General features: G+C 56.8%; 1 protein-coding gene and 1 long non-coding RNA gene across 8 annotated transcripts in view; one reads left to right on the forward strand and one right to left on the reverse strand.

Annotated features, from left to right (window-relative positions):
- CCDC57 (coiled-coil domain containing 57) overlaps positions 1–20,662 on the forward strand; it is a 101,841-nt gene extending 81,179 nt beyond the window's left edge. For 4 of the 7 annotated variants that reach the window (XM_038546254.1, XM_038546256.1, XM_038546255.1 and 1 more), the window contains one exon: positions 20,204–20,662. In XM_038546254.1, the coding sequence (XP_038402182.1) occupies positions 20,204–20,403 (200 nt within the window). In that variant the 3' untranslated portion in view covers positions 20,404–20,662. Of the gene's footprint in view, positions 1–3,543; positions 3,663–9,591; positions 9,694–10,347; positions 10,640–20,203 lie in introns of those variants that run through there. The other 3 variants (XR_005364101.1, XR_005364100.1, XM_038546257.1) reach the window with 3 other exon arrangements.
- Positions 1–21,826, reverse strand: part of LOC119873203 — a 32,519-nt gene that overhangs the window by 5,221 nt on the left and 5,472 nt on the right. The gene's annotated exons all lie outside the window — the stretch shown is intronic.

Here is a 21,826-nt window from a genome sequence, read left to right on the forward strand (position 1 = left end):
GCGCACGTTTCTGTAAAGGGCCAAGCAGTAAGTGTCCTCGGCCTTGTGGCCCCACAGCGTCTCTCGCCACTGTGCAATTCTCGGCCTGAAAGAGCCACAGACCAGCTGTTCACAAGGGGCGGGGCCGCCTGCGAATAAAACTTTATTTAGAAAAACAGGTGATAGCAATGCTGTTTCTTTCTTTTTTTTCTTAAGATTTCATTTATTTATTCATGAGAGACACAGAGAGGCAGAGACACGGGCAGAGGGAGAAGCAGGCTCCATGCAGGGAGCCACATGCGGGACTCGATCCCGGGACCCCGGGGTCACGCCCTGAGCCGGAGGCAGTCGCTCGGCCCCTGAGCCACCCAGGCGTCCCAGCAACGTTGCTGCTTAAGCTGAATGCACAGGTGTTTGTTTTATTCTTATTTATTTTTTCAAGTAACCCACACTCACAAGCCCCAGATGAAGCGTCGTGCGCTCCAGCAGTGGGCCAGCCAGGTGCCCCCGTGTCTAGTCACCTTATTTCTGTCCTTTAAACTGTGCGTGTAGGTGTGTCGGTGAAGCCTGGGAATCCCCTGTGATGAACGTCCTAGCAAAGAGTGGTCCCCAGGGCGTGTGGCAGGGAGGGCAGGACGGTGCCCGGGGCGCAGTGGTCCGGGTGCGCAGGTGGCCCGTGGCCACGGGAGCAGCTGGAGGGCGGAAGGGGTGGACAGCCGCAGGTGCCGTGCTAGGGGTGGGGGTGCTCCAGGGGCCACGGGCGGGGGGGGCGCCTGTGTGGGAGGAGGGGGGTTGAGGCAACCTGCTCCTGTGTCCCCAGCCCCCGGGCCGGCCCTTGGCAAGGTGCGAGGCTGGGCTCGGACGGGCGAGTGCAGGCGGGGAGTGGGCTGCGACGGCAGGGGTGCGGGTGACCACCGCCAGGTGTCCGGGGGACGGCCGGGGCAGCGGGCTGCCATCAGTCTCTGTTGCTGCCTGCTCCCCCGTGCGACCTGGGCCTCGGCAGTGCGGAGGAGGCCGGGGAGGCCCGCAGCAGCCAGTTGGGAAACAGTCGTCAGACAGGTCGGGAAGCCCGTGGGAGGGGACGGTTACGCCGCGCCAGGCCCGCAGTGAGTGGGCGGCCAGCTGCCTACCGTGGGCGCGGCCGAACCCGCCCTGCGTGGGGGGCCATCGCGGCGGGCCCCACGCAGCACAGGTCACAGGCCAACCTGGCGAAGTGAATGAGCGCGCCTGACCCCCTCCCCGCGCCGGGGGCCTTTGGTGACCGTCCTGCCACGCGGTGCGCCTGGCACGGCTGCGGAGCGACACGCTGACCCGATGTCGGCGTCCTTGAGCTCGCTGTCAGGGCCCGGGCGGAGGGGCCTGAACCCTGCGACTCCTCCGGCCCGAGCGTCGCACCTGGGAAGGGCGTGCGTGTCTGGGTTCTGCCAGCGGAGGGCTCAGGCGCCGCTTGGGGAGGCCGGGAGGTCGGGGCGGACGGCGCCCTGTGGTGACACAGCAGGACGGAACATCCCGTGTGGCTTTTGGTTCACCCTGTGATTCATGGGGGTGAGAGGAGGAGGTGGACGTGAACGCGACTCAGGTGTTCTCATGTCCGCACACCTCTGCTCCCCTCGTAGCCGGGGCGTTCAGGACTGAACTACCTGTATGATACTCACTTTGTGTAAGGATATTTTTTAGTTCAAGATTTTCTTTATTCCTGAGAGACACACACAGGCAGAGACACGGGCAGAGGGAGGAGCAGGCTCCTGCAGGAGCCCGAGCGGGACTCGATCCCGGGACCCAGGGTCATGCCCTGGGCCGAAGGCACACGCCCCACCGCTGAGCCCCGGCGGCCCCTGGGGAAGGAACCTTTTTAAGCCTCACTAGTATCTTCAAAGCTACTGTCAGGAAGGCAGGAGCTCGAGACGTGAGTGTGGGATCCTAAGCATTTACGGCAAAGCACAATGTGGGGCATTGGTCCCCAAATAAGCAGTCTGGAAGCTCCCTTCTAGAAACTGGGATGAAGGGTCTCCTGCGTTTGCCCATCTTCGGTGCGTTGTCAGTAGGGATCGTGGACGCTCAAAAATGGTAAGGAAATCGTTGAATGGTGTGGACATCTGTGATCAAACATGGAGATCCACTTTTCTTAGATGGTGTTTCTCATGGCACATGGTGCTCGTGCTCCCTGGTTTCGAGGTGGGACTGGAGCCGCCTCATCCTGCCCCCAGCAGGCCCGGCCGCACCCCCACCCCCGTGCCTGCTCCGCTGCTGGGTGACCCAGTGCACGCGGGGCCTTAGGGTCCCAGTGGCCCCTGCTCCATCCTGTCCAAGGCCTTGGGCCCCTCCACTCCCAGCTGCCTTCTGTCCAGGCCCATCCCCTGACCCCAGCCCTCTGTCCCCTCTCCCCCGCAGGGCCCCGGGGCTGTGACCTGCTGCCCCCCAGCCCCCTGCAGCCTGCCCCTGCAGACACCTCTGCCCCACCTCCTTTCCCAGCACCTGCCTCCACCTCAGGGCCCTTCCTTCCCCGCTAAGCTCTCGCCATCCTGGGGGCTGGGGTGGGGCACCGTCCTTGACCCTGCCCCGCCCCTGGTCAGCACAAGCAGGTATACAATAGGTGCTCAATCTCATTGAGCAGGGAGATACTGGAAGAATGGAGCCAGGGAGGCCCTGAGTCTGCAGCTGGGGGAGGGGGCGGGGGGGACGGGGGGGGCGGGGGGGGGGGATCGAGATTCCCGGGAGGAGGTGGGATTGGAGCAGCACTGCCGGGGAGGTGCTGAGGAAGGAGTATCCCGGGAGGAGGCAGGAGGCGTCGTGTGCTCTCAAGCTGTTGCCCTGCGTAGACGGTGGGAACATGGGCAGTTTCCTGGAAGCTACGTGAGGGGGTTTCGGGGCTCGAGCAACAGGCCTGTGGAGAGGTCATTCACGGCAAGACCCAACCCTCGGAGGGGTGCAGGGCGTCGCGGGTGGGGGCGAGTGGGGGCGGCACGGACCCCCCAGTGGGGGCAGCTGCCCGCTGAGGTGCCCCCAGGCAGTCACATGGCTTAAAATCCAACCTAAAAATACACAGAATCAGAACTGAGGAATCACACACAAGAAGGGCAACCTGGGATGTGATTTAAAAAATCACAACTAGGGATCCCTGGGTGGCGCAGCGGTTTGGCGCCTGCCTTTGGCCCAGGGCGCGATCCTGGAGACCCTGGATCGAATCCCACGTCAGGCTCCCGGTGCATGGAGCCTGCTTCTCCCTCTGCCTGTGTCTCTGCCCCTCTCTCTCTCTCTCTGTGACTATCATAAATAAATAAATAAATAAATAATTAAAAAAAAATAAAATAAAATAAAATAAAAAATCACAACTATAGGGGATCCCTGGGGGGCTCAGTGGTTGAGCGTCCGCCTTCAGCTCAGGGCGTGACCCCAGGGTCCCGGGATCGAGTCCCGCATCAGGCGTCAGGCATGGAGCCTGCTTCTCCCTCAGCCTGCGTCTCTGCCTCTCTCTGTGTCTCTCAGCAATAAATCTAAATTTTTAAAAAGTAACAACTATCTACAATGATTCTTTTTTAACTACAATATTAATCCAATTGGAAGGATTTTCTCAGGATGACACATGAATAAGTCACCAGGTTGGCGGGGACATGCGCTCAGCCAGGACAGCACCCGAAGATCACAGCGTCGGCCCCTCCGGCAAGCAGCAGCTGCCCTGGTAAGCCGGACCCAGCAGGCGAGGCCGGGGCGCCAGCGCTTCTGGGAGTGCAGTTTGCCGGGGTGACCGGGCAGGGCCAGTTAGAGCCGTTGGCCCCCCAGGGGTCCCCGCACGCACGCTCGGGGTACGGGATGCCCGCTGGGGCTAAGGGGGCGCAGACCTCGGCGACCTGTGCCCCGCACCACGAATGGTGCCCAGGGTTTGGTGAAAAGTCAGTCCACCCCTCCCGCCCCCCGCCGTCCCCACCCCCCGTCCCGCCTCCGTCCCCCAGGCCACCCGCACCTGTCCCTGCTCCTCTTCCACATGCCCTGCGCTCTGTGGCCATAGAGGCAAATACGTAGGGTGTGCATCACACCAGTAGGCAGCTTGCTTTTTCATTCCCACCTGGGCCTTCTGCTCGGTACCCCCGAGAGGTCGGTGATCCGACTCGTGACGACGTTCTTTACCTGAAACACTTCGTGTTCATTGATGTTTAAATGGCCTGTGGTCTTAGCTCCCAGACTGTGCTGCAGCGAGCCATCCTGTGTTCATGCAGGGCTGTGGGAGTCTGTTGTCAGAATAATCCAGAAGTGAAATCGCTGGGTCAAAGGTATGAGTGGTTTGACTTCTGCACGGTGTTTCCAAATCGCCCTGGAGAAGTTGGCCCAACTTGTGCTCGTGGCTGCAGGCTGTGACAGTGTCTTTCCTAACTCCCATACTGGTACTGGTGGATTTTTTTCCTTAAGATTTCATTTATTTGAGAGAGAGAGAGAATCTCAAGCAGACTCTGAGCAGAAAGCCCCACGTGGGGCTTGATCCCATGAGCCTGAGCCGAAATGAAGAGTCGGCCGCCTGACTGACGGTGCCACCCAGGTGCCCCCAGTACTGGTGGAATTTTTTTTTTTAAAGATTTTTTATTTATTTATTTATTCATGATAGTCACACAGAGAGAGAGAGAGAGAGAGGCAGAGACACAGGCAGAGGGAGAAGCAGGCTCCATGCAGGGAGCCCGACGTGGGATTCGATCCCGGGTCTCCAGGATCGCGCCCTGGGCCAAAGGCAAGCGCCAAACCGCTGCGCCACCCAGGGATCCCTACTGGTGGATTTTTATCGAGCATTTTCCTTTATGCCAATCTTGATAGACGAAAAATATATTTCATGATTGGTTTTAATTTGCAGTTTCTAAACTCCAAGTGAGGCTGGCCACCTTCCGTGTGCTCTGATTGTCGTCAGGCCTCACAGCCTGTATAGGGGCGACTAGGAAAGCTCGCGGAGTAAGGACGTGCACGTCGTGATTTGCAGGAGTCAGAACACAGCGGGGCTGGGGGGCTGTGCTCCTGGGGCGGGGGGCTGCCGTGAGCACTGCCGCCTGTGCCCTGCCATCACTGCTGTACCCCGAGAGCACTAACCCATCTGCACAGCTACTGGAGTCCCACTTTTGAGTAAGGAAACTGAGGCCGGGGGGCACGGAGTGCCCGCCTGAGGTCCCAGGTCCCAGCCCTCCGTGTACCACAGGGTTCCAGAGGGGGCGTCCTGACCCCCACAGGGCGCACAGTCAGGGGGAGCCACGACTGTCCTGGAGCTCACACAGACATTGGCTGGGAGCTCCCGACGCGTGGAACCGCAGGGTCACGCTCCTCTGGAACAGGAGGTCAGTCTGTCCCGGAGACCTCACCCACCCGAGGCCCATCCTGTTGTGAGTGGTGGTGGCGGTGGCTCAGGGGCATCCCAGGTGCTCCCCTGGCAGAGACCCTCACCCTCCCTCCCCTGGTGCCCCCAAGGGGAGCCCTCAGGGGATCAAAATGATGAGGGACAGAGGGGTGATGGCAACTTTTAAAGAGTACGATGTGGGTGTTAATTTTTTTTCTTTAACTTTTTGGGGTTTTTTGAAAATTACATTACATTACATTGAATTACATTGAATTAAATTCAATGTTCTTGAAATTAAACATTTTTCTCTTTAAAAAAGGGTTGCATAAAATGTTGAGAAAAGGGTACACACAATGCTATTAACTGGCTACTAACCCAAAATTAGTTTTAAATCCCGTGTAGTCAGAATATTTCCATACAGACCTCTCTACAGAGCTGACACCTAAATCAGATAACCACGTTGCCAGGCTTTTCTTATCCAACGATCCAGATAAAAACAAAACCAGCCGCCTCTTGCTCATAGCCCAAATGCTTGCGGAGCCCACACCAGCACCACAGAGGCCTGGCGTGCGCCTGCCACAGCGGGTCCCTTTCTCAGCAGTTCCCAGAGCCGGGAGGTCGGGGCTCTGCGTTCCCCTGGAGAGACGCGGGCCCAGAGTGCTCCCATGAGGTCTCACAGCTCCCAGCCAGTGGAGCAGGACCGGAGTCCAAGCAGACCCTGAGTTCACTGGCTGAGATCAGCCCCAGACGCCAGTGCCCCTGGGCACCAGGCAGCAGGTGGCTGGGTGAAGGCGTGCAGGGGCTGTGCTAACTGCCAGGCGGCACTGTGCGTGGGGGTGGTGACGCCTGGCAGGCTGGCTCCGTCTAGCGGATGACGCCATCCTACAGGTGCCCCTCAATGGCAGATGGTCCAATGAGCCAGAGCTTCCCATTTTTCAAGAGAAGCTGGAAATACTGTTTTTTTTTTTTATATAGAATGTTTTCATTTTTGAATATTGGCAGCTAATTAAAAAATCAAAACAAAGTGTGGGCCAAATTACAGCTCAGTTTGTCAGCTACACACTTCTGTGAGCCAGACCCAGCCATGCCTAGTGACGTGGCTCCAGCCAGGAGCTATGTTTAGGATTTTACATGGTTGAGAAAAGGACAAAGAAAGTGCTACAATGACCTGGATCAGCCCAGTGGGCTCCAGAGAGAAGCCCAGCCTCTGGCAAGGCCTCTTCCCAGCCTGGGAATCAGGTGACTGCTGATAAACCTGGGCTTCTCTTTACTAGCGACTCACCTCACAGTGTGTTTCTTTCTTTTTTTTTTTTTTTTCACAGTGTGTTTCTCTGCATGTTCTTGCAGGGTGAACGCACCAGGCCCTCCTGGGTTTGTCCTCATGTCCGTCCTGCAGGGCCTTACCTGCCCGTGACGAGGGCCGAGTGGGCCCCCAGGACACCATCTCACCTGTCCCCTTCTTGGTGTCTTGTGCTCTTGCATGGAGACTGCCCCCTGTGCCTTCCCTGGACTCAGATTGCCTCTGCTCTGGCTCTGCCAGCTCAGCCATGGTCTGAGGTCATAAAAACACACTGTGAACGTGGGACCTTAGACTTACTTTGTCCACACGCCCTCAAGACCAAAAATATTGCCATCTGGCTGCCCCACAGATGCTTTACTGTTTCTCGTGAAACCCAGGGGTTGAGCATGGGAGGCAGGCTGATGACCCAGCACTGTTTCCGAGTGATAGCCATTCATGATAAGGATCTATGATAAGTAAGAAAAGGTTAAAATCACACAGGATAGGTGACCTCAAAGAACTGCTAGTGACTCCATTGTAAATGCACCTGGAACAGTACATTCTGTTCTTCCTGCGTGGTCCTCAAACCTGTGCACTAACCAGGGAACTCCCCTAAGGCCTGAGAACCTTATCAGAATGTGAGCGTCAGTGAGACGGACAGACCTAGGAGAGCCTTGTGAGACCCGGCTGAGAGACCAGCAGCCTAAGCCACAGGGGGAGGCCAGCTGGAGCCCGGGAGGGCTGTCCTCTGCACCAGAAACGTGTCGTGATGCAACACGACAGGCAGGGCCCTTTGGCTGGGCTCTGGCAACACGAGCTATGAACAGGGTGGAGTGCCTCCCACTAGAGGGCTCAACACATCTTCTCATTGGCCACTATCACAGGTAGACTGCACGAGGCAGACAGGAGCAGGAGTTGTCCCTGGGAACTAGGGAGCTTATTCAGCACTGTGACTATTAGGGTACAGGACCCCAGGGGGCAAGGGGCCCTGCCCTCTTACTGCTCAGCACCCTTGATCCTCTTGGCTCTGCCTGCCTCACTCTCAGAAGGGATCAGATGTGAGTGCCAACACACCAGTGAAATTGTACACGATGTGTGCCGCCTCTCAGCACTGTTACAATAATAACTAAAGAAATCCCAGAGCCAGTGTTTTGGTCAGAGGAAGGAGCAGTGCTGTGTCCTGAACTGAGTGACCAACACCAGCTTCCTGCTGGTGTTGTGCTAATGATTACAACCTGAGACTATTTAAGAAGTGCAGAGTGTCCTGTAAACCTTTGAGAAGCGGAGGTCAAGTAGATCTTTGTTAGCTCTCCTCTTGAAGGCACTGTGATGAAACAGTTACGCCACTTCGGGGAAAGTTTATATAGAAAAAACTTCTACACCAAAGTAAATACTTTAAGAAATAGCCAAATCAGTGTACTCCTCGATGGTGTGTATTCTAGAGCCACAGCATGGCTAGTGCTCACTTCTGCTTCTGGCTGGGCTGTTACTGACTAGACTTTAATGTCTCTCCATAAACAATTAGAAAGTTGGACAAAATATATGAAACTACTGTTTTCAGACATCAGATAATAGTCAGCACAGGACCATAGTCCTTGAAAAAAGGAAAACAAATGAGATGAACTCCAAGATCCCCCTAGCTTTCTGCCTGAAGGCACTTTCTGGGCCACAGGCATAGGGAGGAGATGCCAGACAGAATTCAGCAGCCTTGGGGCCCCTGGGTGGCTCAGTGGTTGAGTGTCTACCTTTGGCTTAGGGCATGATTCTGGGGTCCTGGGATCGAGTCCTACATCGGGCTCCCTGCATGGAGCCTTTTTCTCCCTCTGCCTGTGTCTCTGCCTCTCTCTGTGTCTCTCATAAATAAATTAAATTTTTAAAAACTCAGCAGGCTTCTAAGTTGGAGAAATGGGAATTGGAGTTTGGGAAGCCACAAGGGGCTGGCAGCTGCAGGAAAGAGTCCAGAAGGGAGGGTACTACACAGAAGAGAGCTCCAGAAACTTGGGGAAAAGGTTATATGTAAAGAACTGCACAGGCACTTTTTTTTTTTTTGAGTCCTCACCACATACTAGCCCATAGATGTATGGACTAAAGCTCCACAGTTCCAGGCAAAGGAAAGACAAATAACTTGTAAGCTGAGCCATTTCCAGAGCTCTCAGAGAGCAGGAAGATATTCAGAGTGAGGAGTCCCCATCATCACCTTCCTTCAGTGGAGAGACCCAGATAAGTCACACCTCAGTAGTAGGGCTAGGTTTCTCTGGAGTGAAGGCCCACGTAGACTTACACTAGAAAAGTTTAAAAACAGTCTTGAAATGACCAAACAAGGGCAGCCCGGTGGCTCAGCGGTTTAGTGCCTGCCTTCAGCCCAGAGCATGATCCTGGAGACCCAGGATCAAGTCCTGCGTTGGGCTCCCTGCATGGAGCCTGCTTCTCCCTCTGCCTATCTCTCTATGTGTCTCATGAATAAATAAATAAAACCTTTTTTTTAAAAAAAGAAAAAGAAATGACCAAACAAGGAACCTAACTGCCTACCAAAATAAAACCCCACACTCTCAAAAAATTTTTTGAGAAAATATTACAATGCCTAACACCCAATCAAAAATTACAAGACATGTGAAGAAGCAGGAAAATGTGATCCAGAATCAAGAGGAAAATCAGTCAGTAGAAAGAGACCTAGAAATAGCAGAAATGAGGGAACAAGCAGACAAAGACATTAAAAGAACTGGAATGACTATATTCAAGCATTTGAAGAAAAACATGTACATAATGAGAAGAATTGAGAAAATGAAAAGAACCAAACAAAGCTTCTGGAGATTAAAACTATAATATTTGGGACACCTGGGTGGCTCAGCAGTTTAGTGCCTGCCTTTGGCCTGGGGCGTGGTCCTGGAGTCCCGGGATCAAGTCCCACATTAGGCTCCCTGAGGGGAGCCTGCTTCTCCCTCTGCCTGGGTCTCTGCTATTCCCTCTGTGTCTCTCATGAATAAATAACTAAAAATTGTTTTTTTTTTTAAAAAAAAAAAAAAAGGACGCTCTTCAGGCTGAAGGAAAATGATGCCAGATAGAGACATGGGTCAACGGAGAATAGTGCAGAAGTCAGACGTGGCAGGTCTGCATGTAAGGGAAGAGGGTAGGTCTGCTTTTCTTTTTTTTACATGTCAACCGATTGTTTAAAATGCACATACTGGGATCCCTGGGTGGCGCAGCGGTTTGGCGCCTGCCTTTGGCCCAGGGCGCGATCCTGGAGACCCGGGATCGAATCCCACATCAGGCTCCCGGTGCATGGAGCCTGCTTCTCCCTCTGCCTGTGTCTCTGCCTCTCTCTCTCTCTGTGACTATCATAAATAAATAAAAATTTAAAAAAAATAAAATAAAATAAAAAAATAAAATGCACATACTAACATACGTGTATCACAAGTCTCATAATACACCTAGAAGTAGAAGGTACGACAAAAATGGCATGCATGGTGGGAAGAGGAGAGGGAGGTATACTCTCCTGAGGCTCTTCAGGTGACATTGTGCAACCCTGCGTCACAGCAGAATGAGACAAGTTAGAAGTGCAGAACAGACATTCAGAAACGACAGCAAAGCACAGCCAGTGGCACAGATAAAATGGAGTAGAAAAAAATCAACCCAAAAATAGCCTCAAAAAGAGGAAAAAAGGGAAAAAGGACAAACAGGACAAAGAGAAAAAAATTAGTAATTGCAATGTAGAAAAAAAACATTTAAAACCAATCACATTGAAAATAATATTAAAGGTAATGGTCTAAATATTGCATTAAAGGGCCGACTGGGAGAAAAAGGCTAGCCAGCCTCAACGGTGTGCTGTCAACAAAAAACTCACTCTAAATACAGAGACACAGTTGGATGAAGAAGGCTGGATGGCTCTTTCACGTCAGGCAAAGCAGACTTCCCAACAGGGAATATTAACCCAAGATAAAGAGGGACATTTTGTGATGGCATAGGAGTCAGCTACTAGAAGAGACAACCTTCCCAAGTATGTATGTTCCTAGTAGGAGCTGTAAACACGTGAAGTTTAAAAACCCTCAGAAGGGCAGCCCGGGTGGCTCAGCGGTTTGGTGCCGACTTCAGCCCAGGATGTGATCCTGGAGACCCGGGATCGAGTCCCACATCGGGCTCCCTGCATGGAGCCTGCTTCTCCCTCTGCCTGTGTCTCTGCCTCTCTGTGTATCTCTCATTAATAAATAAATAAAATCTTTAAAAATAAATAAATAAAAATAACCCTCAGGAGAGGGGCACCTGGGTGGTTAAGTGCCCAGCTCTTAATGTCAGCTCAGGTCATGATCTTGGGGTCATGAGATCGAGCCCCACATGGGGCCCTGCGTGCAGGGGGGAGTCTGCTTGAAATTCTCCCTCTGCTTCTCCCTCCACCTCTTCACCCCATTTGTGCACGCTCTCTCTCTCAAATAAATAGGTAAAATGTTTTTTAAAAAAACTCTCAGAAATGGAAGGAAATGTAGAGAAGTCCGTAATTATACTCAGACTCTAGTACTTCTCTCTCAGCGATAACAGAACAAGGAGACAGAAAAGTCAGTGGAGGTAGAGAATAGAGGGTTTGAGCAGCGCTGTCAGCCAGCTCGGCCTCACTGGCACGTGTCCACTGCCCCAACCATCAACAGAACACACACACTTTTGAGGTGCACACGGTACGTTTGACAAGATAGGCCACATGCCGGGCTATAAAACTGGTCTTAGTAAATTTAAAAAGGTTGAAGTCATACAGACTGTATTTGCTGGCCACAAACCTGCTACACTGGCAATCAAGAACACAGAGATATCTAGAAAAATATCCAAAAGAATTTAAAAATAGAAGGCTCATGGGTCAAAGAAGAAATCACAAAGTCTTACTTACAAACTTGAGCCTTTAGATACTTAAAAGAGACAAGAACAGTGTTCTAAAGTCAGTGATCAGAACGCCTGGGTGGCTCAGCGGTTTAGTGCCTGCCTTTGGCCCAGGGCCTGATCCTGGAGACCCGGGATAGAGTCCCATGTCCGGCTCCCTGCATGGAGCCTGCTTCTCCCTCTGCCTGTGTCTCTGCCTCTGTGTGTGTGTGTCTCTCATGAATAAATAAATAAAATCTTTAAAAAAAAATCCTTAGGAACTTTAAAAAACACAACTATTAGAACAAAAAAGTGGCTTTGGCAAAGTACCAGGACTAGGTCAATACAAGATCAATATGTCAAATCAGTTATATTTCTATACATAACAATGAGAATCAGAAACTGCGATAAAAAATATCATTTACAGGGATCCCTGGGTGGCGCAGCGGTTTGACGCCTGCCTTTGGCCCAGGGCGCGATCCTGGAGACCCGGGATCGAATCCCATGTCGTGCTCCTGGTGCATGGAGCCTGCTTCTCCCTCTGCCTATGTCTCTGCTTCTCTCTCTCTCTCTCTCTCTGTGACTATCATAAATAAATAAAAATTTAAAAAATATATATATATCATTTACAATAGTATCCAAAACCGTGAAATACTTAGGGATATACTAAAGGAATGTGTGTGCACTGAAAAGGACCGCTGCACAGAAAAGTCAGACCTATAATGGAAAGGTATACCATCCTCATGGACTAGAAGCCTCAACGTTAAGATGTCATTTCTCCCAAAATGTACCTGCAGATTAAGCAAAGTCCCAATCAAGATCCCATGAAATTTTTGAAATTGAAATAAAAAATTAAAATTTACATGGATATGGGAAGGATATAGAAAATTCAAAGCAGTCTCAAAAAAGAACAAAGTTGAAGGATTTTACCTAATTGTAAGACTTACCATAAAGGTACAGTAATTGTGACAGTGTGCTGTTGGCACAAGTGTGCATGTGTACGACAGAGAGCGCAGTGGACACACGCACACTAACAAATCAGTTAATGCGAAGGCTCTACAGTAATTTAAGGAGAAAGAATATCCAACAAATTGTGCTGGGATGACGACATATCCATATGGGGAAAAATGAACTGCATGTCATGATCTCAGGGTCGTGGGATGAAGCACCACACGGGGCTGCGTGCTCAGGGCAGAGTCTGCTTGTCCCTCTCCCTCTGCTCCTCCCCCTGCCCCCTGCTTGTGCGCGCGCGCTCCCTCCAAATAAATAAAATCTTGAAAGAGAGAAACATTCGTGCACTCAGGCAGGAGGGCCCTTCTGCTCCCCCCCAGTCAGAGTCAGAATCGTCAGCGTGAACGTTTATAGTGACTTCATGCCCAAATGGGGGACAACACAAGCACCCACCACCGATGAAGGGGAGGCCAGAGTGCTGGGCAGCCGTAGAATAAAGCACTAGCCCGCAATCAGAGGAGTTAGGGTCTCCACGACGACGACTACACGAATGAACCTCAAGAAACATTTCTCGGGTCTCTGGAAGAACCAGTCTTCAAAACGTGCCTAGTGAGGCTCCAGGAGGGACCAGTGCTTGCCTGGGGCCCCTGCGTGGTGGAATGTTCCAGACGCATAGATGCATACATGCTCTAAAAGGCTTTGAAACGTAGATTTTTAAAATAGGCGCATTTTAGGGACACGTGGTGGCTCAGCAGTTGAGCGCCTGCCTTTGGCCCAGGGCGTGACCCCGGGGCCCTGGGATCCAGTCCTGCGTCGGGCTCCCTGCAGGGAGCCTGCTTCTCTGCCTGGGTCTCTGCCTCTCTCTGTGTCTCTCATGAGTAAATAAATACAATCTTAAAAACATAAATACAAAAATAAAAATGGTGCATTTTATTGCGTGCAAGTTATAACGCAGTCAAAACGATGTTTTAAAGAAGGAGCAGGGATCCCTGGGTGGCGCAGCGGTTTGGCGCCTGCCTTTGGCCCAGGGCGCGATCCTGGAGACCCGGGATCGAATCCCACGTCGGGCTCCCGGTGCATGGAGCCTGCTTCTCCCTCTGCCTATGTCTCTGCCTCTCTCTCTCTCTCTCTCTGTGACTATCATAAATAAATAAAAATTTAAAAAAATAAAAATAAAAATAAAGAAGGAGCAGCTGTGGGCCGTGGAGGTTCTGTGGGGCGCCCGCCCCCTGCCCGGTGCGTCCTTGCTGCACGGCGCCGCACCCCCGTCCATCCCCAGCGCGGGGAGCTGAGCCGCGGCGGGCAGGACACTGCCGCCAGCCACCCTCCGCACGTGTCGCTGCACATCCTCAGGGGAAACTGGTAATTCTTATCAATTTGCTGGGTTCCCTGTGTTATTCTGCAGTGTGGGACCTCGGAGCTCCTGGGGGAGGTCATTAGTGTAGATGGCGTACTCCCCGCGGGCCCCGGGGCCTCTCGGGTCGGGCCTCCAAGCCTCATCCCAGACCAAACTGCCACCCGCTGGGGCCCGGGCACAAGGCTCTGCTTGAAGACGCAGTCCTGCAGCCCTAAAATACCCGAACCCGTGTACACCTTCCGGCTCTCTCTCTCTCTCTCTCTTTCTCTCTCGCTGAAGCAGCACGGTTGGCATGTGCAGCTTCCTATTAGTTGCAGGTGTGACAGCTGCTCCCTTGTCTCGTGGGGGTTATCGCCTCCCTGGAGAAGGCCGCGAATCTCCGTCACACTCCTTCACCTCTGGGCGGGGGGCGCAGGAGCCTCGTGGAGACCTGCAGCCCCCCCACCCCTGCTGAAGGGACCTGGCAGCCGCCCGCCACGGCAGGCCACAGCACGGCGGCCTCGCCCTGAGGCCTTCAGGATACAGACAGGTGGCTGCAGCTGCACCGGGAGGGTCCCTGGCTCGCGGTGGCCTCCTCGCTGGTGCTGAGCTTCCACACTCCTACCAGTTGGACTTTGGCGCTTCCCCCCCCCCGCCCCCCCCATAGGCTGCCCTCCAGCGCAGTTTCCTCCCCCACTCTGCAGTGCTCCCACCCCCCCACTGCTCCCTCCTGCACACCTGCCTGGGCCCCGCCAGCCACTGTGCCGTGGCACCTCATCCACTTGCAGGCGGAAAGCCACGAGGCTGGTTTTTCCCATTACATATGATTGCTGTGTGTAAAAATATGGCCTTTATCAAATTAAAATTTCCCTTTACATTCCTGATCCACAGAGCTCTCGTGACAAATAGGCATTAAACCTTGTCAGATTTTTTTCCGCATTGAGGAGGAGAAACCCAGTTATGTTTTCATTTATTGACGGGGTCGCTATGGTGGGAGACTTTCTGAAAATGGGGCCGCCTTGCATTGGTGAGATAAACTTTACTTGATAATGACGTATCCTTAACATTTGCCTGATTTGATTCGATAACGTTCACATAAAGGCTTTGCAGCTCCGTGTGCAAGCTAAATAGGCCTGTAAGCTTTTTCCTGCGTTGTCCTCAAGTGGTTTGGGAATACAGTTCGCTGGGCATGCTTCATTCTAAGTTACTTGTCTGAATCGTTTGAATGAGATAGAAACGAACTCTTCCATGAATATTTGATCTCTGTGAACATCCAGCAGAACCACCTGTAAATCCACCCAAGCCAGGAGCCTTTGGGAAGAGAACCGTTGAATACCAGCTCCATGTTTTAATACCTGTTGGGTATTTCAAAGGCTATTTTTCTGTTCTGGTTTTGGAATCTTCCATTGCCTCGAGGCTCTATTAATTCACTGGCAAATAGCTCTTTATAACATTCACTTTTGCCCAGTTGTGCGTATTTGTTCTCCCTTGTTTGGATCAACCTTGGCAGGAATTTATGTTATTAATCTCTGTAGACACCAGCTTGGACTCGGTTGATGTTCTATAGCACTGTTTTCCTTGGGGTTCTCGTTGAACTGTAGCGTTTCTTTACCCCTTGTTTCCCTGAGCTTGTCGTGTTGTTTCTTTCCATCTCCTTATGCTGGAGGGTTAGCTCATCTCCTCGGGGCATCACCTGTCTCTGTTCGCTGAGAAGGGCATCTCGGGGTGTCCTGCAAACACTGGGATTCAGTTCTCAACATTTCTTTTCCTCCTTCTTACTTCTTTCATTTCATTTCATTTCATTTCTTTATTTTATTTTATTTTACTTTATTTTATTTTATTTATTTTTTTTATTTATTCCTGAGAGAGAGAGAGAGAAGCAGAGACACAGGCAGAGGGAGAAGCAGGCTCCCTGCGGGGAGCCCGATGGGGTACTCGATCCCGGGACCCCAGGATCAGGCCAAAGGCAGACACTCAACCACTGAGCCACCCAGGCGTCCCTCCATTTTTTTTTAAGATTTATTTATTTATTTGTAAGAGACAGAGCATGCATGAGCCAGGGAGGCCCGAGAGAGAGGGAGAGGGATCTGGAGCTCGGCAGGCACAGAGCCTGCTGTGGGGCTCCATCTCACAACCCTGAGTTCACACCCTGAGCCAACGCCAAGAGTCAGACCCACTCATCCGATGGCACCACCCAGGAGCCCCTCCTCTTGCATTTTCTGATGTGAACTTTCATCTCCAACATGCAGAGCGACCCTGCCAAGGCGTCCACGTGGTGACCACGGGCCCCAGAGCCAGCCCCACTTCGTGTAGAAGAGCCTGTTGTAGAAGCATCCACGCAGAGAGCACCCAACGGCACTGCAGGCGGCCGAGGCAGGAGGGCCCTTCTGCTCCCCCCCAGGCAGTCCCATCTTTGGGCCACAGCCGCCCCTCTGCCAAGGAGTGGTCACTGCGCCAGGGTGGGCGTGGACTGTCCTGCAGGCCCCGGAGGGCAGGAGTTGCCTGAGGCCTCCTTGTCACCGAGACCCTGGCCTGGCCCCCCCCATGGCGGGGCCTGCCCCCCTTGCCGGTCCCCAACCCCCGCCCCCTGCTGGTGTCTCCACGGGGCCTCTCCCGCTCCCCAGGCCAGCCATGGGCCGCGTGGCCGGGAGCTGAGGGCAGCCGGGGCCCACTCGGGGCGGAGGACCTCGTCCACAGGCGGCGTTTCAGGCGGGGGCCCCGGGGGGTATGCAGGGCAGCCCGAGCTGCGGGGAGGACGCTGAGGTTCTTCACATTTGTCTCCTGATCTGTGCAGCGTCCCTGGAGCCCCGGTACCGTGACAGCCGGGACCAGGGCCGCTCCTCCAGGAAAAATCAGGAACGTGGCAATGGCGCCTCTGCGGCTGAGCTCGTGACACGGGTCCGGTTAGTCTGTTCTGGTCGGCTTCCCCGGGCCACCTCCGGGGCGTGGACCGCTCCTCACCTTCCCTTCGAGGGTATCGGGGTGCGGGCAGGGCTGCGGCCCTGGGCGCGCCGTCAGGGAGAGGGCCCCGCGGCCCCCAGGCCGGCAGCTGGCCCCGGAGCGCCCCGCCTGGCGCAGGACGGGCAGCCTGCGTGGTGCCGTGGCACCTCCCCAGGGGCCGCGTTTCGGTGGCAAAGGGAGTGTCGCCTCGCTGGCTCCAGCAGCTCCCCCGGCGAGCGGGGCAGAGAGCAGCTCCTGGCAGCGGCTTTCGTGAATCTTCCGTTTCTCTGGGCTGGGGCCTGGGTGAGGAGGCAGGCCAGGGCCCACCCTGGCCCGGCCAACCCCCGCCCGCGGCCCCCTCCTCTCCACACTGCGCAGGACGGTGCGGAGCGCCCAGGGGCCGGGCGACGTGAGAGCCGTGTGGCCCCTGGGGCCGGACGCCTGTCCACACTTGCCACACCCCACATGCCCTGCACCCCTTGATCCCCGACCTGCGGTTCGCACTGTCCCGGCCTCACCATCCCCCCGCCCCATCTCTGGCTGAAGAGCTGGGCCTTGGGGTCCAGGGGGAGTACCCCTGAAAATGGATGGCATCAGGAAGGAGTGATTGGGTATTAACCTCTGGGAGGAAGGGGGCAGAGCCGTTGACCAAGGCAGCCACCCCCCACCGGGAGCAGCCCAGGGGGCCCTGCCCCCCCCCCCCCCCACTGAGGACCGGCAGGCCCAGGATGTCCCCCAGCGCCTCTGCACCGAGGGCACACGGCAGCTCCCGGCAGGCTCGCTGGGGGCAGGCTCGGCGCCCTGGGAAGCAGCTGGCAGCTTCTGGAAGCTCGGGGCCGGGCTCTGGGCTCTGGGGAGTGAGGCCACTCCAAGTCCCAACACGGTGGGAAGCCTTGGAAGGTTCCGGGCAGTATGACGTCATCTAATTCATAACCTTTAATTCACAGAGGGGCGGGGGGACCTGGGTGGCTCAGTAGGCGAAGCCTCTGACTCTCGATCTCAGGGTGTGAGCTCAAGCCCCATGTCGGGCTCCACACTGGGTGCGCAGCCTGCTTAAGGAGAATGAAGGGGGGGTTGGGATGAGGGGCAAGGTGGGGGGGACGTGCAGGCTCATCTCATTTAGGAAGAGCCGCACGCAGGGCAGGAGGAGCTCCCGCGGGAGCAGGAGGGAGGCTGCAGTGGAGCAGCGCCCGTCGGTGCACGGGGCCCTTAGCGCAGACAAGACAGAAGGAGGGAGACAGAAGGGAGCCTGGGGAGGCCTCATCCCTTGTGCCCGAGGCCTGAACAGACACGTGAGAGCTGAGCTGCGCACCGCCCCCCCCCCCCCCCCCCCCCCCCCCCCCCCCCCCGGCTCCAGGGGAGGCTCCGAGGCTCAGGGCCCGCGTGAGCTCCGTGGAGCTCCAGCCCTTCCTGCAGCTCTCAGAGTCCGGGCCCGTGTGCTCAGGACCCCCTGCCAGCCGGGAGCAGCTCAGCCTGCTTCCCAGAGCCCGGCCACCTCCCCAAGTCAGATGGGAGCTGAGCAGGGGCTCCGAGCAGCCAGGCGCCTCCGAGACAGACCCAGGTTCCTGCTCCCAGGTTTGAGCCACAAGGCCTCGGGCAGCTCCCCAAGCCTTCCTGGCAGTGGGGCTGGACCCGCAGCACACACCTGTGCCCAGGTGCTTCTCCCGAAGCCTAATCAGGGCCCGGGGCACGTCACCCTGCCACACACCAGGCCCTGGTCTGAGCAACGGCAAATCTCGCGTTGACAGGGAAGGGACACATCACAGTCACAGGGCCGAGCTGGGGGCAAACAGGCCCGACCCGTCCAGCTTCATGCCTGAGCCACGACTGCCCCTGCCCTGGAGCCACCAGCTCCCTCCTCAGGGAGGGCTGGGGGGGGGCACCGGGGGCTCTGCTGCCTCCCCAGCCTCCCCCCACTTCAGAGGCCCTGCTGCCACCACCAGCATCTCGGGGAGCACGGCCCCCCAGCACAGGGCCTCGGGCCCTGGGCTCTTCCTTCCTCCTGAGCCTCACTTTGTCGCCCTGGCAGCAGATTGTGAGGGTGAACTCAGGCCAGGCCTGAATCCGTCCCCTTGTGGGGAGGGCCCCCACCAGTGTCACCAGGGTCAGGGTCCCAGCCCTGCCTGTCCCCACCGGCCGCGGCTTTCCAGAAGGAAAGCAGCCAAGCAGAGGGTGGGCCTGGGCCTACATCAGGACAGGGCTAGCTGGAAGTCAGGGCCCGAGGGTGTCCTTGCAGAGACCAGGTCGGGAGGGCGCATGTGGGGGAGGAACTGCTCTGAGAAGCCAAGGCGCCGGCCTTTCCCTCACGAGGGCGAAGCAGGGGCAGCGCGAGCGCATCCGGGACCAGCCTGGCCCGCGGCAGAAGTGGGTGCCGGGAGGCCCGGCAGTGGGATGGGGGCCAGCCCAGGAGCGGATCCAAGGGACAGGAGGGAGGCCAAGGGTGAGCCTGAGGAGGCTGTGGGGAAGGGCGCCGTTGCAGGTGCTCGAGAGGACAGAGGAGGCCCGAGGCGAGGGCCAGGGCGCAGTCCATGTGGCAGAGGTCCCGCTGCCCGCGGTGGGGACGTGTGTGCATCTCCTGGGCGTGCTTCCGAAGCCCAAGCCTCCTCCTGGCACCCAGCCCGCGCCAGCCTCCTGCCCCTTTGGCCCGTCCTCAGGCCTCGCCCCGGGGGGTCCCTGCCCTGCGGTGCCCCCCACTTGCACTGCACACAGCCCTGCGCTGGCCAAGCCCAGGGTGGACGGCTCAGAGACGCGGGGCAGGGTGGGCGTGTGACCGTGTGCTCACGTGTGGGAGAAGCTGGTGCCAGGCCCCACCTTCCCGTCGGTGCTCTGTGCCCTGAGGCAGCATTCCCATCCCAGGTGGACCCCCCGGGGCTCCAAAGGCCCCGGCTGCACCCACGAGGCCAGCCCCGAGGGAGGGCCACCCAGAGCGTACATCTTATAACTGCTTAATAACATCTTTTCTGTTTTTTGCTTTTTTTTTTTTTTTTCAAAAGAAGTACATTCCTAGTTCTAAACACTTGGCAAATAGAGGAAAGCTAGAGAACGAAAGTCTCCTGCTGCCCTAGTGCAGAGACGCCGTGCCGGGCGCTTTGGAAGGGCTGGGCCTGAGCGTCGGCCCAGGCGCGCAACAGCGTGGTCAGGCTCCTGGGTCCTTGGCCTGCGCCTGGACACGCATGTCAGGCTGGAGGTGCCCGGCCAGCGTGGCCCGCAAGCAGAGGGTGGTGGACAGCCGGGAGGCGCCTGAGGCATCCCGTGGGTCAACCATTAACCTCCGCGCCCCCAGGGGCCCCGTTACGAAATGGTGACAGCAGGAGATGGTGTTTTCGGGGCCAAATGTCCAGAGTGCCCAGCGGAGGGCAGGCCCGGGCCCCGCAGCGCATCTGGAGACCATGTGGCCCAGAGACCTCCTGTGCCAGGGCCCCGGGGAGGACTCTGCTGACAGGCTCTGGAAAGAGCCAGGCCGTGGGGCCCCGGGTCCTGCTGGCAGGGCGCACAGCCTCTTACACTCGGGGAGCGCCCCCCCTCCTGCCCCCTGGGGTGTGACAGGCTGTTCTCTGTGTTCTTCGCGCAGGTCCAGCCACCAGCAGCCTCGGACACCCTGACCCGAGCTCCGTGGGCACACAGGCAGCCTTTGCCATCACAGGGGTGAAGATGGAAGCACAGGCCAAAGCCAAGCCCACCGGACCCTCCAGGGCTCACCCTGCAAGGACAAAAGGCTGCCCGCGGCCCCCCAGGCCCCCCAAGATCCGGAACTACAATCTGAAGGACTGAGTTCCTGGGCTCGCCCCTTCTGTCCCCTGTGGGCGCCTGGGGCCTGTGCTGGACTCACACACCGGCACTGTGTGTGTGTGTGTGTGTGTGTGTGTGTGTGTGTGCAGGCCCCATGTGCGCACGAGGACAGTGCGGGTGCACGTGTGCGCGCACGATGCAGGCTGCAGGCAGGCACCCCAAGTGCTGCAGAGGCACCCCGTGGCGCCCTGTGTCCGACCAGAGCCATTAAAGCCCATGCCCCCGTGCTCTCGCTTGGCCATCGCGTTGTTGACCTGTCCTCCTCAGAAACGGCATCTGAGCACTGCGGCCATGTGACAAGGGGCCTGGGGGGGGGAGCACAAGGCCCCTCACAAAGTAGGCGTTTCCCCAGAGAGCGTGGCCCATGCGAGAGCACCTGGAAGAAGGGAGCCCGGGGTCCAGCTGGGCCGGGCGGCCAGGCCTACTGGGGTGCTCCCGTCGGGGAGCTGGAGGGCGCTTCCCGTCCTCGTTGGCCCCGGGAGACCAGCCCAGTGGGTCAGTCCGTGCCCTCCACATACTCCCTCCTCCCCGGGGGGCAGCAGGACACAGGACAGTAGGACAGTACTGAGGCATGATGACACCGCCATGCCTGGGGCTGGGAACCGGATTCCTTCACTCCGAGGGCCACAGAACCCCATGTACAAGGCCACACCCGAAGTCCCACAGGTCCCAGCTACAGGCCCACGACGCTGTGGGTTCGCCCTGCCACCAACGGCACGCTGGAGACGGCAGCATCCTGTGCCAGGAGGGATGGCGTGGGGGGCCGGGCCGTACCACTCGCAGACCATCACTCCCCTGGCGTCCACGCCCGTGTGCACAGCCGGGCTCCTGGCCCGCACCAGTGCCCAGAAAGGGAGATGGCCTGTCCCCACCCCAGGCAGAGCACGGCTGTGCCCTCAGGCAGCCTGGGCGCCGAGGCTTTCCCTTTCTGGGCAGCGGGCGTTCGCTGAACCAGGCGGGCGGCTTCTCCCAGAGGAGGGACCCGGGCCTCCCTGCTGTGCGACCTGCACACCCCATGTAGCCTTTGTGGCTTCAGTTTGTCCTCGAGTGAAATAGGAGCGGTGTCCTCTCCCTACCGGGCTCCCAGGTGTAGGGGCGTGTGCACACGCACACCACAGAGACCACACACAGCAGCGGTGGCGGTGCTAGGCGTGCACACACACCCCCACCACCACCGCGCAGGGGCTCCTGTGCGCCCCGCGCCTCCCTGTGAGCACCTCACTGCGCTCCAAGGGCACATCCTCCCCGCGGGCTCCCTGCTCATCCTGGGCCCGCGGTGCTCCCGGAGCTGTGGAGGCACCGCTGGCTCGCGCCCACTGCGCCGGGGAGCAGCAGCCCGGGGTGTCAGGGGTCCCTGCTCTGCTGTTCCTGGTGTGTGCCCTCGGCAGTGACTTCCTGAAGCTGA

The sequence above is a fragment of the Canis lupus genome, chromosome 9 (assembly GCF_011100685.1).
Source record: "Canis lupus familiaris isolate Mischka breed German Shepherd chromosome 9, alternate assembly UU_Cfam_GSD_1.0, whole genome shotgun sequence".
NCBI classification, from domain to species: domain Eukaryota; kingdom Metazoa; phylum Chordata; class Mammalia; order Carnivora; family Canidae; genus Canis; species Canis lupus.